We start from the raw sequence: 17,922 nt of genomic DNA, 5'->3' as shown, positions 1-17,922 counted from the left end.
CTGTAATTTCTGTCTTGCGGTCCGGGTTAAAGTATGCCAGGCTTTCAGCTGCTCCCACGGCGTGTTTAATTTCCTGGAAAGCTCGCTCACACTCGGAAGTCCACTCAAAGGTCAGCCCTTGCTTTGTCAGTGCTCGGAGTGGGTGGCTGATCATGGCATAGTCTCTAATGTATCTCGAGCAGTAACTCGCCATACCCAGGAATGATCGCACATCGCTGACATCTCGTGGGCTCTTGGTGTCGTTGAGAGTGCTCACTTTATCAGGGTCAGGCTTCATCCCGGCCCCCGAGAAGATGTGCCCGAAGAATTTCAGCTTCGACTGGTGAAATTCGCATTTCTCTTTGTTGAGTGTCAAATTTGCTTCCAGAAGCGCGTGGCAGACTCGGTCCAGGGCCGTATCATGCTCCTGGACGTTCGCCCCATACACCAGAATGTCATCACTGTAATTCAGTGTGTGAGGGATGTGATGGATAGTTTGGCGAATGGCTTCTTGAAATATCTTGGCGGCTGATGAGATGCCGAAATTCAACCTCTTATACCTGAATAGCCTCAGGTGTGTCGCGAAGGTTGTGATATATCGAGAGCTCTCATGGAGTTCCACCTGGTGGTACCCTTTGTTAAGGTCTAGCTTGGAGAACACTCGCGCACCGTTGAGTGCCGCTATCATGTCGCTCAGGTGGGGTCCTGGATAACGCTCTCTCTCGATAGCGGTGTTGGGCATCCGCATGTCCACACACAACCGGACCTTTCCGGGAGTTCCTTTCTTTGGGACGATTACCACTGGCGACACCCACGGGGTGGGACCCTCTGTGCGTTCGATGATATCAGCCGTCAGCAACTCTTGCAGTTCGTCTTCCACAGCCTGTTGGAGGTGGAATGGCACTTTCCGAGGGTGCTGGGCAACCGGCTGGACCTGTTCATTGATGAGGAGGCGGATCCGGGTTCTGATCATCTTGCCAAGTCCCATGAATAACTTCGGGAATTTGTGAATGATGTCGCTGTTATTGCTGACACGGTATAGGATTTCCACCAGCCTGAGTTGTTCGGCCGTCGGCAGACTAAGGAGACAGTCTGCCTCTGGTCCTTCTATGACATGGATCACAGCGGGGACGGACGTTGTCTGATGTCTCAGCGTCGTTGAAAACTTCCCAAGGCAGGGAAGTGGCTTCCTGGACATCCAGGTATAAACACGGACATATGCCGGGCTCAGTTGGGGGCGAGGGTTCATTTTGTTATATTCCGTCACTGGTATGTAGTTTAGCGACGCCCCACTGTCCATTACAAATTTTGTATTGTGCTCACCGACACTGATGTCTAGCCGGGGGTATTTCTTTAGCTGATCAGGATCAGCAATCATGTTCGCATACTCCACCGAGTATTCACGTTCATCTGAAGTCGATCTCGAGTCTCGAGAGGGTGATCTCCTCGACCATCGGGATGTTCGCGACTCCCTGCTGGAATGCGATGACCTGGATGATGATTTTGGGCGATCACGCACCGCTCGCGCGTGATGCCGGCGAGTGTCGCTCCGCGCCGCCGCAGGCAAATTCTTTTCTTTCTCGCGTCGATATTCTCCGCACATGGCTTCAAAGTGGTTGCTCCGACCGCACTTGTGGCACTGCTGTCCCATGGCTGGGCACACACCGGAGTGTGGGAAGTCATACCCGCATCTGTAGCATCTCCGTGCTGCCACCTTCTTCACGTTATCATGTCATCTGCTCTTCCTCTCTGAGTCCGGTCGCCGGTGCCCAGAGTTGCGCCGGCGCGATGGTGGCCGAACGTACCGCCCTCGCTCCCTGGATCCTAGACGAGAGCGGCCGGTTCCCACCTGACATATCTGTTCTCGGCGTTCCGTGCGCCCAGCTTCCATGGCCTTGGCCTGCTCCTCGGTCTGGTCATGAACTCTCGTCAGCTCTTCGATTTCGTCTAAGGTGTGTCTTTTTTTTAGCAATTTTCTCCGAAGAGTCTCAGATTGACAGCCGTCAATGACACGCAGCCGTATGGCGTCATCCGTAGAGAATGCTTCAAAATTGCAGTGGCGTGCCAACCTCCTTAGGCGAGTAATGTATGTGCCCATTGCTTCATCTTTTTCTTGGTGCGCCCGCTGGAACACATACCGCTCGTAGTCTACGTTCTTTTTGTGTACAAACTTTTTGTCCAACGCTTCCCGTACCTTGGCATACGTCCCTGCATCCGCAGCTGGGATTTCCTTGATCATTTTGCTGATGTCCTTCCCCACGAGGTTTCAAAGCGCAATCAGTTGATCCTCATCCCCTAGTACTTTGGTGCCTTTGATGTAGTCTTCAAAGTCTTCGATCCACTCTTCCCAGTGGGGGCCCATGCTGCCTCTGACCACAAGCGCCAACGGCTCTGGGGGACGCAGGTGCGACAGTCCCATGACGATGGGTTTCACCTCTTGGCGTACGGGTGATCCCTGATTTGACATTGCGCCTCACGTGGATTTGTCTCCGCTTGCTGGTCTTTGCTAGGGCTTGTTGCAAGGTTATCCTGCTTTTGCTCGTGTTTGTTTATTTCTGTGCACGTGGACTTGCCTCCGCTCACTTGTCCTTGCCTGTGCTTGTTGCGAGGTTATTCTGCATTTGCTCGTGCTTGTTTGTTTCCGTGCACGTGGACTTGTCTCCGCTCACTTGTCTTTGCTCGGGCTTGTTTGATGTGTTTGCCGCCCTTGCTCACGCTCATTCACCTCTTTTACTTGTCTTTGCTCGTGTTTGTTATAATGTTATCCTGCTTTTGCCCGTGCTTATTTATTTCTGTTTTTTTTTTTTTTCTTTGCCTTTGCTTGTGCTTGTTCAATCCCCTTTAATGGCTCCTGGGCGCCTGACTTCAAGATGGCCGCCTATCCGATTTAATAGGGGTGTCCTTATAGCACTGCCTGGTTTCAAGATGGCCGCCGGGCCGGCTCCACACACCGGGCTTCACACGTGTCTCAGCCTCGTTCACTCGCTGCTCATCAAGCTCTGGGAGCCTCACTCACCAGCTCCGCGAGGCTTCAGTCAGTGTCAGGCAGGTGAGCTGCGCTGCCGCTTTCACCGGATCCACTCGTCTTCCGCTTCTTGCCGGGGGGGGCTCTCACACGGCGGGTCACTCGCTCGGAAGGGACCAACAGGGGGCCAGGGTCTCACTTTCACCCCGCGCTCCCCGGACAGACGCTGAACACGGTTGCACGCGTAGCGCTGCTTCCGACGTCTTCTTCTGCGTTTCGCACTCGGGCAGATGAGGTCACACGTTGGGGTTTAGCCAGCTGTCGTGTCGCGATGCGATCTCAATGACGACAGACACCGTGTTCTATTTCGTCAATCCTTTATTCTCAACCTTCCACTTCCCCGTCCCTACTCTAACTGCCGTCCTCCCACACGCTCCTCCTTTTCCTCCCTTCACGGATACTCCGCCCCTTCAACCACTAGACACACACACGACTGTACAGCCACTATTCTTTATTGGATAAGGATAAACAAAAATAAGAGAGCGTTGTCCAAGCGACGTCTTCAGCAGGGGGATTGGATCTTCTCCTCCTTGGCGTCACTTTGGAACGTGCTTCGTCAGGGGCCAGTAGGGACGTGAGGCAAGAGAGAAAATAAAGAGATGCACTATTGTTAGTGCTAAATACTGTCTATAGTACTGGGATAGTTGTGAGGGGAGTTTCACCCGGTCAGTTCTCTGGACGGAGCAGGGAAGGGGCCATTACCAGAAAGGAACAGGGGGTTCTAGTGGGAACTTGCACTATAACCTTCCCCACCTCCCTGGGATGCAGTCTCTGCCCTCCCAGTTCCCCGAAATTGAGCACGCACCTGTTCTAGCCACGTCTCTCTGAGAAGGTGGCTGGGCATCTCGTGTTGCCGTTGGCCTCCTGGCTTCTCCTCGGTTGCTGCCTCGGTGGTGCTAAGGACTCCCGGTCCTTTCGTCTGTTTCCCGGTCTCCGGCTCTCTACCGGTCTCCCGCAATCCGCCTTCTTCCTCTTTCCGGTCATTTACGAATTTGTGATAGGCTCCTGGCATCTTATACGTCATCGATGCGCCGTACTCCCACCCCCAAGGGGCGGGGCTGGAGTCTTCCTCATCCGTGGAGTTAAAGGGCCTGCTATGTGGGGTATAGGAGACTTCACGCTCTCCAAAAGTGACGTCCTGGTCCGGTAGCTGTAAGTGAGAGAAAGGGGCGGTTCCGTGAGGCAATGGCTGGCAGAGCCGATCGGGGTTTGCGGGGACGGGAACCCGACAGAGATATAATAAGTTCAGAAGAAGGACAATTTTGATGAGGGAGAGACATCCTGCTAAGGAAAGGGGGAGCAATATCCAGCAAGTAATGTTATCCGTTATAGCAGTTAGGGCCATGTCATAGTTGGCTCTAATGGTTTCTTCCTTTTCACATGACACCGCTATCCCCAAGTAGCAGAGTTCCATATCATTCAAAAACTTTATTTCGGACAAAATGACCTAAAAAGTACATCACAGAGCAAACATTTTACATCTAAAATTTCATCGTATTATCAGTCGTGATTAAAAGAAAAAGATAAAAAAGCAATGATAATTATACACACATTTTCAATTTAGGAATACATTAAATTTGGGATATAGGATTTGGACAAAGGTTACACAATTGACTTCGAAAAGTGCATGGTGCAATAAATAAATAAATTAGCTAAAAGAAGTTAAAAAAACCTCTGTATAAAAAGAAGAACATCAGGGAGGTTATGAACTACTGTACTATCACGTTTGCTATAGGGCAATCTAAACATTATTACGAGATCTCAGGTAAACCCTTCTAGTGCACCACATTGAAAACAGAAAACCAGCCACCGAGTATACTATTGGAATGCTTGAATCAGATTTCAGTATCCTAAATGTTTCAAGGCAGCGCCTACTGCCAAGATTCCTGCAAATCTGAACCAACCAACGTCTCCTTGCCTTCTGGTAGCCTGAACAACTAAAAAAAACATGGAGCTCAGTTTCCTCGGGGTGGTCGCATGCCGGGCACTGAATCGTTTGTTGGTCTCTCCACTTGGCTGTAAAACAGCGAAGTGGAAGCACCCCATATCTATACTGTAAATAGAGCTCCCTAGCCGCTGGTGGCGAGATAAGATCTATTGCCGGCTCAAAGCAAGGAAAATCTTTTATTTCTAAAAAAACACTAGTGCATTTCCCAGTCCCAGAAAGGGTATGGAGTTGTGTCAATCTGTATTTTTTATAGCATGCCTTCATATGACCCTTAGTTATTAGCAGACAGGCTGACTCAGGTTCATACCAGCAATCCCCTAAACCCATGCTAATTAGCAGGGATTTTATGTGGTCAAGCCACGGAATTTTTACAGCGCCCCGTAACCTTAATACCTCTAATAATTCCTCCCTATAGGATATAAGTTCGGGGGAGGTCCAAAGGCAACGCCAGTACATTATGGGCTTAAGACTCGCTACTTCAGCTATTGGTATTATACCTGTGTCAAGACGTAGCGGGACCAACGGGGTACTACGAGGTAATCTAAATAACTGTCTTAAGTACTGATTCTCCACCTGTGATAGTTTTTTCAAATGTAGGTGGCCCCATAGCTCTGCGCCATATAAAGCCCCACCTCTTGCTTGAGCCCTATAGATTTCAATTGCTGGACTAACAGTTCTTTTGCTGGACTTATTAAAAACCTTCATGATGCCACCTGAAGATTGTGCTAGTTTAAGTGTGGATTTTGTAATATGAGCCCCCCATTCCATAGACTCGGTGATTGTAATACCTAAATACACAAAGGATGACACTCTCTCAAGAGGCTTGCCATTTAAAGACGGGTTAGGAAGTGTACTTTTTGGACAATTAAATGCCATAAATTTGGTTTTCTGTAGGTTAATTTCTAAGCCTCTGTCTCTACAAAACATCTCAAATTTATCCAAAACCCTTTGTATCCCCATAGGCGATTTGGCAACCAATAGGGTATCATCGGCAAACATCATTGCCGAGATTCTACGGGAGGCTAGCTTGGGGGCATCAAGATCTTTTTCTGCAAGCAAGGCATCAATCAGGCCATTAATATAGAGGCTAACTAGAGTTGGCGCAAGCACGCACCCCTGGCGAACACCACGGTTAATGGGTATGGGGGCTGTAAGATTACCATCCTTCCCATACCTAATGTGCGCATAGTTACATTCATGTAAACGTTTAAAAAGTCGAATAAAATAAACTGGGACCCCCATCTCGGCCAAAACCAACCATAATTTCTCCCTTGGTACTAAATCAAACGCAGATCTCAAATCTACAAAAATTAAGAAGAGACTACCCCCCTGCACATATACAGTCTTCCAATACAACAGTTGTAATCTTAATACTTGGTCCAGGGTCGACAATTTTTCCCTGAACCCGGCCTGGAGGGTGGACAAAACATTCCTCTCTTCCATCCATGACTGCAGTCTAAGAAGCAAGACTCGCGCAAACATTTTTTGAGAAATATCTATTAGACTTATAGGTCTATAGTTGGTTGGGAGGAGTGGGGAGCCCTTTTTAAAAATCGGAATTATTTCCGCGCCAAGCCAGCTTGAAGGAATCTTCATGCCTCGCATAATTGAATTAAAAAGCATCCAAAGGTATGGAGCCCAACTAGCAGGGTCACTCTTAAAGAGGTCTCCAGGTATCTTATCCAAACCTGGAGCTTTACCCGGAGCTATTCTTGCTAATGCGACCTTTATTTCTTTTATAGTTATGCACAGGCCCACATCACCATCAGACAGGGGCATTGGATCCCAAATACCTGCAGGACAAGGAACTATTGGGACACAACCAGGAACAGAATCATCACCGGGCTCCTTAGCATATAAGGTTTCAAAGTGCCCCCGCCAAACCTGTTCATCTAAATTTGGCTCAACCGCACTTCGAAGGGCGGTTGTGCCAGAATTAGCAATTCCCCAAAAAGTCCTCATATCTCTGTCACCTAAAGCAGTTTTCATAGTGGCCCAATTTTCTTCTTCCCACCTTTGCTTAGCCTCTTGTATGACTGCTTTGTAATTAACTCTTGCTGACCGTATTGAGAGGCGATCTTTGGCTTTGATAGATGTTACTAAAGCCTTTTTAGCCTGACGGCAGGAAGTATTATACCAAGGGTGGGAGGGCAACTTATCTTGTTTCAAATTTTTATTTGGGAAATAGAAATCATAGGTGACTTTTCCTAATTTATCATAATTAGATTGGGCCTGCTGAAGGTCAATGCCCTCCTTAATCAGGCTAGACAGGTTGGACGCATCTATAAAAACCAGAAGCAAAGCTTCATATAGACTGGCCAATCTTGCTTCTGATTGGCTAAAATTAGACCATTTCACTCTCTTCCTGCAATGTGTAACGACCACCCTAGAATCAGAGGGGTTATCTGTAACTGGCAGACTCCCCATGTTCAATGCTTTAAGTTCCACAACTAGTGCAGAATGGTCACTATCTAGACGTGGGATTATCTTAAAATCCATCATCCTATCCCAAAAGTGTGAATTAATAAAAATATAGTCCAATATAGACCCCCGATTTTTGCTGTGGAACGTATAACTATTCGATGTTTCGGATAGAGATCTCCCATTGCAAGCTCGAAGAGAATGTCTCAGAGTGAGACAACTCATCTGAATCACAAGTGGGGACCATATTTTGACTCTTGGACATCCTGACTCTGGAATTTTTAAAAAGTGGTCCTCGTCAAACAGACATCGGATGGTAACCCTTCTAGCGGCTCAAACTGACAATTAAAGTCCCCACCTACTATAATCAATTGGTTATTATAAATAGAGCCTAGGAAGGTAGTTAACTCTTCCACTGTATTTGATTCATTACCTTTTGGAGAGGGTCGTGAGTATACATTAATTAAGACCACAGGGGGCTTTAAAGGAAACCATAACAGAACACTTAAAATATCACTGGACCCTGTGTCAATTTGGGCCGCTGAACACCCCAAATGGGATCCTACCCAGGTTGTAAGACCCCCGGATGGTCTCCATTTTCCCCCCAAAGACGCCGGAATGTTAAAGCTCACTTCTAACAACAGGGGAACCCTACTCACAACGGAACCAGGGTAATGGTTATATATAGAAGAACAGTGGTTCCAGTGGATAATAGAAAGAATGATTTAAGCAATGAATACGCACAATGGCAATAGTTTTGAAAGGACTTTGTGATGTCAGAGGACAAAATGAAATCTCTACACAGTTGAATCAATACAGTATTTTATATAAAGCAGTAAATAGTATATACAATTCTTTTAAATCACGAACATAAAGAAATTTTTGTGCATAGTGTCCCCAGGTGAAAATTGGAACCAAAAGGTGACTGTACAAAACCAAAATGCTTTTTAGAAAAGTGGGTTTCCATAAATAAAAAGAAGAAAAGAAAGAACGGCCATGTAAATACACTTTTTCAACAGTCTACGTATACAATGATACAGGCTGGATTGTGGTCTGTTCTATGTGCTTGTCGACGGCGTTTCGACCCTACTGTGAATGCGGGGTCTCTTCAGGACTAACGATGCAGGGACATCTACAATAAATTAATGAAAGTAAGCATGAGGCCCGTGTACCGGCACAGATGCGAGAAACTATACTGGAAGGCTAAGCTGAAAGATGGTTACCTGGATGTGGAAAAAGGCGCAGCCTGTGTGAAGTGCTTTCGTGAAAAGTGAAACAAATAACTCACGTGAGGACCCAGCCAGGTTCTACAATGATAATCACAAAGGAAAAAAGTACTGTTTACTTATTGCAAGAATAATGGTAATTGCGAAGAACTGATGGTAAATACTGTGGCATTGGTTAGCTATGGACAGTAAGAGCCATGACTGAAAAACAGAAAGTATGAGTTTACCTCACGGAATGGGAGGCCGGGTCTTTAAAATGGAAAACAGGGCTGAAAAGGCTCCTCAGATGTATTGCTACAGCCGTAGCAATTGGATTCCCCTTATCTCATCTCAGCGTGCAGGGGTGTAGAATGAGATGATACCGCAGTGAAAGGCTATGGGGATAATAATAGCAGGTCGGTATAGGCTGAATTGACGGAGGGTGAATTAGTGAAAGTGCACTGGTAGGCAGTGCGCATATGTACTTACGATTAAAGACGGACCAATCTCCGCGTATGCCGATGCAGCGACCTGGATATGCTGCAGGAAAATGAGCGTGCAATGCGGTCTTGGTGTAATAACGACGAGCGGTAGTTGTCCGCTTCGTTATATACATGACTTGCCGCCAATACGACCTGCCGCTCATCACGTAGCGTTGTGGAGCGCTGATTCATCGAACTATCGGGTGATCGGTGTGCCGGTGTAGTGGAAACTGAGGAAAGACTTAGCCCCGTGACGAAGAATACTACGGTGCAATGCGTGCAGCGAAATACCGGTATTCTTGGCTGATGGAGTGACATCTATTACTTGTATGAGCGAGTGGCTACTTAGTGAGGAGACTTAGAGCATGTAATGTGGGAGCCCCTTGCTCTATTGTGGCAATAAGTAAATTACAATACATAAGGACACTTATCCTTGCATCATGGGCACAATACCTGTCATATATCCTCAAATGAAGGAAATATGCTCACATTCTTCATATTATAGTCTGGGTCACCCTAGGTGAGATATAAAGGATGTAGGAATCGAGTTATGTTAGACGTGATACGTGGAAATGTTATTGACATTTTTATCATAAAACTGCTGTGAGCAAGGACCTTCAAATGTTGTGAACATTAGTATGATAGATGTAATTGGCGTGATCATGTGATACGCTGCCTTGTGAGAGTACAGCATGCAGGGGCACTGTCCAATGCTCAGGTACTGGATAGATGGAACGTGTGTCATTACTGTAAGGTGGTTACATAGCCTCTCCATTCCTCAGCCAAATTCAGGCCTTCTTCTATCGAATTGACCTTGTCTATCCATCTACATTCTATGCGCTGTAGCATGTTGGTTATGTCACCCCCTCTTTCTGGTAGGGAGGCGATATCAATCACTTGCCATTTCAGTTCGTCTGTCGTGTGGTTTTTTTCATTGTAGTGAGCGACCATGGGAGCGTTTAGAACCGATCTGCAAATACGGCTTCGATGCTGGCAGATCCTGGTCTTCACAGGTTGTTGGGTCTGACCTATGTATGGGAGGTTACAGGGGCACCAGACGCAATACACGACATTGCGTGTGTTGCAATTTGAAAAGTTTTCTAGGGTGTGTTTGAGTTTGCCATGCTCAAAGGTGGAGGTGTTGAATGTAAACTCACAAGAGACACAGTTACCACATTTGTGGTGTCCCTTAATTTTGGGTAGGCCCCACGCATTTGTGAGAGTATTAGATGAATTCACTTTCTTGTCCGTGGCTGACCTAACAAGATGGTCTTTTATGTTTTTCCCTCTTTTGTAGGCGAAAAGTGGTATCTCAAAGGATGGGTCTATGCTTCTGATAATGCTCCAGTTTTTAGTAATGAGGTTACGTACTTGATTGGTATGTGTGCCAAAAGTAGTGACGCATACTACTTTCTCCATCTTGGGTTTCTCTTTAGTTTTCAGGAGTTCCTCCCTTGGACAGTACCAGGCCCGTTTGAGTGATCTTTTGACTAATCTATTAGGATAGCCTATGTTGACTAGTTTCCCTCTGAGTATATCAGCTTCTTTCATGTAGTCTGCCTTGTAGGTGCAATTGCGGCGGATTCTGAGAAACTGCCCGAATGGTAGGCCGTCTCTCAGGGCACGAGGGTGTTGGCTACGATATGATAGTAGTGTGTTCCTTTCAGTAATCTTCCTGTGAAGTGAAGTGTATAGTATCCCATTCTCATGGTTGATGTTGAGATCTAGGAACGCTATAGTAGACGCATGTGTGGTAGATGTAAATGTGAGATACGTCTGGACAGTATTAAGATGTGTAACAAAATTACTGAAATCAGTGGCAGTACCTGTCCAAATAATAAAAATGTCGTCAATATAGCGCTTCCAACATTTAATTTTTGGGTGGTAGGGATTGTTGTCATTGAGGGCGAACTTGTGTTCAACATAATGCATGTAGATATTTGCTAAATTCGGAGCAAACATTGCTCCCATACTGGTACCAGAGCAGTGTTGGTAGTAATGTCCTTCTGAAATAAAATAGTTGCTCTGTAGAGCGATACGCAATAGGCTAATTATGAAGCTAGTGGGTACCTGTATTGGCCTTGGTCTTGTCTCTAATAAATTCTCTATAATCTCTATGCTGTCTTCCTGAGGTATGTTGGTGTAGAGAGAGCTTATATCAAGGGTGGCCAATAGGTCCCTGCCTAGGTTGAATGGCATACCATCCACTAGGTTTATCATGTACATTGTGTCCTTCACAAATGTATCCTGTCGAGGAACGAACCCTTTAATGAAATGGTCTATGTAGGCGCCTATGGGTTCCAGCACGGACCCGCATCCTGATAGTATAGGACGGCCTGGGGGATTGGTGGTGCTCTTATGTATTTTAGGTATGGTGTATAGGACCGGGGTCCTAGGATTATCGGCATTCAGGAATTCAAATTCTTTTTTGGTAATGTAACCCTCTTCTTTTGCTGCAGTGGTAACCAACAGAATATCTTTGCTGATTTGTGGTAAGGGATTGGTATTGAGCCTTTTATAATGTTTTTTCTCATTCACTTGTTTTTGAATTTCTGCCTCGTAGTCTTTGCGATTTTGCATTACAATGCCTCCTCCCTTATCTGCAGGTTTAAGAATAATGGAATCATCATTTTTCAATGCCTCGAGAGCTTGGCGCTCTGCTAGTGTGATGTTGTATGGAATGTATGATTTCTTTGATTTCATGTTGTCTATGCCTTGTAGGATTAGTTTTTCAAAGGCTAGTAGCTCAGGAGGCATCATGCCATTGGTAGGGTAGAAATTTGAGGGGGGTCTAAGTCCCGTACAAGAATCTTGAATCAGAGGCTCCTTATCTTGAAAAAATAACTTAAGCCTGATCTTTCTGAAAAATTGAAAAATCTCTGTTTTAAGTGTAAAAAAGTTTGTCCTTTCTGTGATGACAAAGGAGAGACCCTTACTCAGTAATGAGATTTCTGCTGAATGTTAAAGCTAGCATAGCCTGATTTGGAAACCTCTCTTCTTGCCCAGGTTTCTTGGAACATGCAGATTTCAAAATAATCAATGAAAGGGCCCCATTCGGGGTCATCTAGTTTACTGTTTAGTCCCGCAATATTCCAAGATAAAACCTTTGTTACCTGGGCATTTGGTGGGATCTTATATGGGGTCTCCAATATTGGCTGATTTGAAGAAGCGTTTATTAATTCACCAACATCCGGGGGCTTTGGAACTGGATCCAGCGATTGTTCAAGATTTTCACAATGGTTAAACCGAGAGAGAGGATGGCTTAGATTTCGAGAGCCGCTCATTCTCCCTCTGGCCAGTTCATCCTCAACCTCGCAGTTTGGCCTTATAAAGCTGCCCTGACTCTCTAAGTTTTGTGTTGTTAAGACTTTTCCCACATTGTTAGTTATATTTGGTGCCTTCGGTCAATCCACTCCATCTAGAGGCTGTACCTATTACCAGATGGAATATTAAAAATTGGGAAATTATATAACGACTGGCCTGGATTTGAAGGTACCACTCTTTTGGGAGGAAATCTCATTTTCAACTGATAAAAGTGATCTTGATGATAAGGCCTTATAGGGGGATAAAAATATCCTAGAGGGAGTAAGATAATACTCCCCCTATTCCTCCCATATTCTGTCGCTAAAATTTGCTCAATGATGTTTGGGTTTCTAAAATTAATTACTACGCAATCCCCTTGAATATCCTTATGGTGCTTGCCTATCCATCCTACCCTTCTTGTAGTTAATATCTCATGGACGTTCTCATAGCCAAAATCACTATGGTTTGCTAACCAATGAATGGTTTTGTGTTTTAGCTCTTGGTGTGTTTCGATTAGTCCCTTTCTTAGTTCTAGCGCTCCTGCAAGAACCAATACATATGGGGCAGACTCGGGCGGTAGATTTATGATTGGGGGGCAGTATGTTTGGTTTTTTAAATCTAAATCATTACGGTCCTGGTTTGGGGGAATATCGTCCAACCCCCACCTAGGGGTGTCCACCATTGCCCTTCTCCCTGCCAACCGAGGGCAGTCCTCATGTGCCGGATTTGTTGTCACTGGGCAGCGCCCCACATTAGTATCAATTTCCCCCCTGTCGTTTGTAGATTTTCCTTGTGGTAACAAAGTGCAGGGATCTTTAAAAATTATGGGGGGCCCAACTTGTGCATTGCTCATAGAAACCTGAGCACATGACATACTGGCTATGTTAGTTATATCTGTGGGCAGCTCTTTGTTTTTTACCCATACGTTCCACTTTGCTGACAGCCTATCTAGCATTGTCACTACAGGAATTAATTCTTCTTTGATGATAGTTCTTATTTGCTGCTGGAGATTCGTCATCAAGAGTGAAACCCACACGGGCTGGGCATTAGTAGGTTCTGGCCTAGCCTTGTTATAAGTCCCACCCTGATTTCCTTTTTCCTTGACCACTTCCTGCCCCTTTTTCCTTCTTATAGGTGGTTTAGCATTATGTTTTGTTTTTTCTTTACATTTCCTACCGGGGCACCGGGGCACTGGGGCACCGGGGGTTGACCTCTCTGGGGGTATCCAGAGTCTGAATCACCTCGGCTATGGATTGGTCATTGGTGGACTCTGGGTCTAATACCCGTATGTCGGTTAATGAATCAGAAACTTGCGAGCGCAGCTCTAAGTTTGGGGTGATCGAAAGGCGCCGCTCTGTACGTTCTATTTCTGTGGCCACTGCTCCTAATGCTTTCTCTAGCATTCTATCTATAGATGTAGGTTTAGAAGTACTTGTTGAAGGAGCAGGATTTTGATGCTTCACAGTACAGGCCCGCTTCCCCATCTTATGAATTTAAATACTGGGGTGCAAGGGAAAAATAGAAGCTAAATATACACAATTGCAATCCCCAAATTCAGCACAATCACAAGATAAATAAACTATATAAACATTTATAACTCTAGCATTGTAACATAACGCTATTTCAATCTGTGTGCATGTCCAAATATTGAAGAAAATCAACAAAGCCTCATCATCCCCTCACTACTTGTAGGTGTTAGTGATGATGCCCAGCCCAGCCTCAATCGGCCTCTGACGGCCACAGACGGTCCCGCCCTTGTCCCGGGCTTCTCCCGGTACGATCCGCACGCGACCTCGCGGGGCGAGGGAGTAGGCGGACCTTTAAGCGCCTCCTGGCACGTGTTGAACTCGCGTCGTAGCCCAGGTGATCTTGGGAGATGTAGTTTTCCGGGGCCGGCGGAGCCAAGCCCGGCCGGTCCCTCGCTACTGGCAGGAGAGGCAAAGCACAGCCCAACCACAGGAACTGCAAAGTAACTGGAGGCAGAGGGGAGAAAAGTGTTCTCAGGTGAGCACCAGGGGAAACAAGGGGAACAATGGGCTCCGCAGCAGGCGGACCTTTAAGCGCCTCCTGGCGCGTGTTGAACTCGCGTCGTAGCCCAGGTGATCTTGGGAGGTGTAGTTTTCCGGGGCCGGCGGAGCCAAGCCCGGCCGGTCCCTCGCTACTGGCAGGAGAGGCGAAGCACAGCCCAACCACAGGAACTGCAAAGTAACTGGAGGCAGAGGGGAGAAAAGTGTTCTCAGGTGAGCACCAGGGGAAACAAGGGGAACAATGGGCTCCGCAGCAGGCGGACCTTTAAGCGCCTCCTGGCGCGTGTTGAACTCGCGTCGTAGCCCAGGTGATCTTGGGAGATGTAGTTTTCCGGGGCCGGCGGAGCCAAGCCCGGCCGGTCCCTCGCTACTGGCAGGAGAGGCGAAGCACAGCCCAACCACAGGAACTGCAAAGTAACTGGAGGCAGAGGGGAGAAAAGTGTTCTCAGGTGAGCACCAGGGGAAACAAGGGGAACAATGGGCTCCGCAGCAGGCGGACCTTTAAGTGCCTCCTGGCGTGTGTTGAACTCGCGTCGTAGCCCAGGTGATCTTGGGAGATGTAGTTTTCCGGGACCGGCGGAGCCAAGCCCGGCCGGTCCCTCGCTACTGGCAGGAGAGGCGAAGCACAGCCCAACCACAGGAACTGCAAAGTAACTTTACCACGTGAAGTTTGGGTAGAAGATTGCAGTCAGCAAGCGTCAGGTCATCACCATCAACGAACTTGCGCTTCGAAACCTTTTCATCCTCTGTACTGTTAGCATCAATCTCCTCAGGTAGGGGTGTGTTTAGGTAATTATCAAGTTTTTTCAATGCTTTCGTCAAACCTTTCTCCAAGCCGGCATTGTCCTGCTGCTTCGTGTTGTTGATGTAAGCAGAGAATTTGGAGAATATATCAATTCCTGCAGTATTGGATTCTCGATGCTTAGCAGCTAGTTTAGGGTACCGTTAAAGGTTAGGAACGGTGGGTGAGTCCCAGGTGCCAAATTGTGAAGATCAGCTGGTTTTCTTTTTAAGTCCACGGTGGTGACGTTGAAGACGACCCCTTTGAGCCAGAAGATCATGAAGAGCCGCTGCGAGAAGGGGCAGTTCCCTATGCTTTCTCCGTCAATGCCGGCTTTTGTTTATTCTTCCTCAAGAGCCCTCACTCCCAATTCCAAATGCGCTCTCGCAGCTTCCTTGCCTCAACTCCCACTATGTTAATGGATAGTCAAAGGGGAATTTCCGAGTGACGGGTATAAGAGGAAACAAATTGATTTACCCCAGTTAATTTCAGTACTCCATTCAAGATGTTTTGTGGGTCCCTCAAGTAGAGTGTAATATCATCTGAGTACAGAGCTACCAATAGGTGTCTAGTTGGATATCTGAGCTCATATTCATGATGCAGTTGCCTTGCTTTGGCCACCAGAGGCTCCACAGCCTGAGCAAAAAGCAATGGCTACTGCGGACACCCCTGTTGCATACCTTGGATTATTAGACACTGTGCTGAAACAGCACCATTAACCTGCACTGTAGCTGCTGGTCTGGAATAAAGAAGTGCAATCCACTCCCGAAAGGCGAGGGGAACACCATACATCCCGTGACGGTCATCAAGTAATCCCATTCCAGCGAGTCACTTGGTGGTGTCTAAAAATGCTTCCACTGTGGCAACGTCTGGGTCTATATCCTGGAGGACCGCAAATAAGATGTGAAGATTGCCTGAGGTGAACCACCCGAGGATAAAGCCCTACTGGTCTGGCCTGACCAAGAAGTTCATCAAAAGACTAAGACGGTTGGCTAATATCTTGGCAAGTACTTTAATATCACAATTAATAAGTGACAAGGGCCGGTAGGACTCACAGTTCAGGAGGTTTTCCCGGTTTGACAAGAGCAATTCTCTGAGCTTCTCACATGGATAGGGGGTGCTCGCCGGGTTCCTTAGCTTCAAGAAAGACAGATTTAAAAATCAGCATAATCATGCTAATATATGTCTCATAAAAGTCTGCGGGCAGACTGTCAGGCCAAGGGGCTTTTCCAGATTGTAATAGCATAATTGCTTCTCAGGTTTCATCATCTTCAATATCTGCAGCCCAAAATTCTCTATTGGTATCGCTTAACCATCCAAATGCCACACCTTCTAGATATTCATCAATATCTACACCTTGCGCCAGGCGTGAGGTGTATAAGTCTTCATAGAACTTGAAAAAGGTATGTAAAATTCCGGAGTGTCTCTGATAATATTGGCGTCACCATCTCGTACCTCAAGGATATCATTAGTGAAGCGTTATTTGCGCGTCTTTGTAGCCAATGTGTGCCGAGGGCTTCCCCCTCCCCGTATACCTTTGTCTTGGCCTATTTGCTGTGGCATAAGCCTTCTCTTTTGGCCGTTTTCTGGAATTCCGTCAATGCTATTCTAATCTGCCTAGATACCTCTGGATTGCCCGATGGGCCCAACCGGATCTTCAGAGATTTAATCTCCCCCTCTAGTTTGCGCAGTTGGTCTTTAATGGAGCGTAACACACCTCCACCCTTGGCAATGCAAAAACCAAGCATTGTCATTTTTAAATGCCTCCTTTTAGAAATGGGATATCTGGTTGGCTAGGGTATGCACCTAAGCCAGGCAGAACCCACCACTCTAGTCAGGGCAAGGGAGTTACACACCTAACATAACCCCTGCTCACTTCCTTGGTAGCTTGGCAGAGCAGGCAGGCGTATTCCAGAGGCATTGTGTAAAGCGTTTGCGCAACACTCACACACTAGTGACATAGTACGCACACCACAAAAAGAGACTCCACACAAGGTTATATAAAATATCCTTTGTTGTACATCTAACACTCTAGACCATAATCACATACATCACTGTGCCACTAGGCACGTGTAATTACTTCACACAGATCATACATCACTTTGCCAATCGGGCAATTGTCATAACAACACAAAGTAGTGCAATCCAGTAACTCCTTGGAGATGGCACATATCACAAATGCAGCCTCACGGTGCACATGTTACCAAAAACACCATCACTTAACACATAGGTGCCACTTCCTGACAATTGCAAGATATAAGCAACAACATCACATCAGGCAGGACACAAGGCCTTTTTTGTGAGGCATAAGGCACAGGAATTACCAGGATAACATTAAAGCCCTCCCAGAGTGGCCCCTGCGCTCTTATTATGGGTTATGCATTAACTCAGTTATCTTCCTGGTATGCTTCCGGGCCACCTGTCCACCTGCCCACCTATACCAGTAAATGCAGTCTTTTCTGGGAGCTTCTCCCAACTTGGAAATCGGGGGCCTTCGCCGAGGTCTGACCCCGCTCCTATGCCGAGATCTGGCACCCCCCAAGTACAAGTATGCAAAGGGGGAGGGCACCCTCGCTTCAGGGAAACCCTCACCCGATCTTCCTTACACGGAAATTGGCCGAAAGGCTGCTTTGGCCATGTTGCAGCTTTTCCGGGAGGAAAAGCTGCTCTTACTCTGTGCACCAAACAAAAATAATGCTCCCCAAAGGTTCACAACGGGACCACAGCTCGCCAACACGGGCTCAACTGCTG

General features: G+C 46.8%; 2 protein-coding genes and 1 pseudogene across 3 annotated transcripts in view; 1 reads left to right on the top strand and 2 right to left on the bottom strand.

Moving 5' to 3' along the window:
- LOC146829164 (uncharacterized) overlaps positions 1–4,311 on the bottom strand; it is a 101,679-nt gene extending 97,368 nt beyond the window's left edge. Inside the window, exon 1 of the mRNA XM_085607814.1 lies at positions 3,810–4,311. Within this exon, the coding sequence (XP_085463940.1) occupies positions 3,810–4,028 (219 nt within the window). The 5' untranslated portion in view covers positions 4,029–4,311. The remainder of the gene's footprint in view (positions 1–3,809) is intronic.
- The window catches only part of LOC146829162 (uncharacterized), a 220,918-nt gene that overhangs the window by 40,294 nt on the left and 162,702 nt on the right, over positions 1–17,922 (top strand). The gene's annotated exons all lie outside the window — the stretch shown is intronic.
- On the bottom strand, positions 14,994–15,990 carry LOC146829163 (chloride intracellular channel protein 5-like; annotated as a pseudogene).

This window comes from Triturus cristatus, chromosome 5_2, assembly GCF_964204655.1.
Source record: "Triturus cristatus chromosome 5_2, aTriCri1.1, whole genome shotgun sequence".
NCBI lineage: Eukaryota > Metazoa > Chordata > Amphibia > Caudata > Salamandridae > Triturus > Triturus cristatus.
This window is presented reverse-complemented; position numbering and strand designations above follow the sequence as displayed.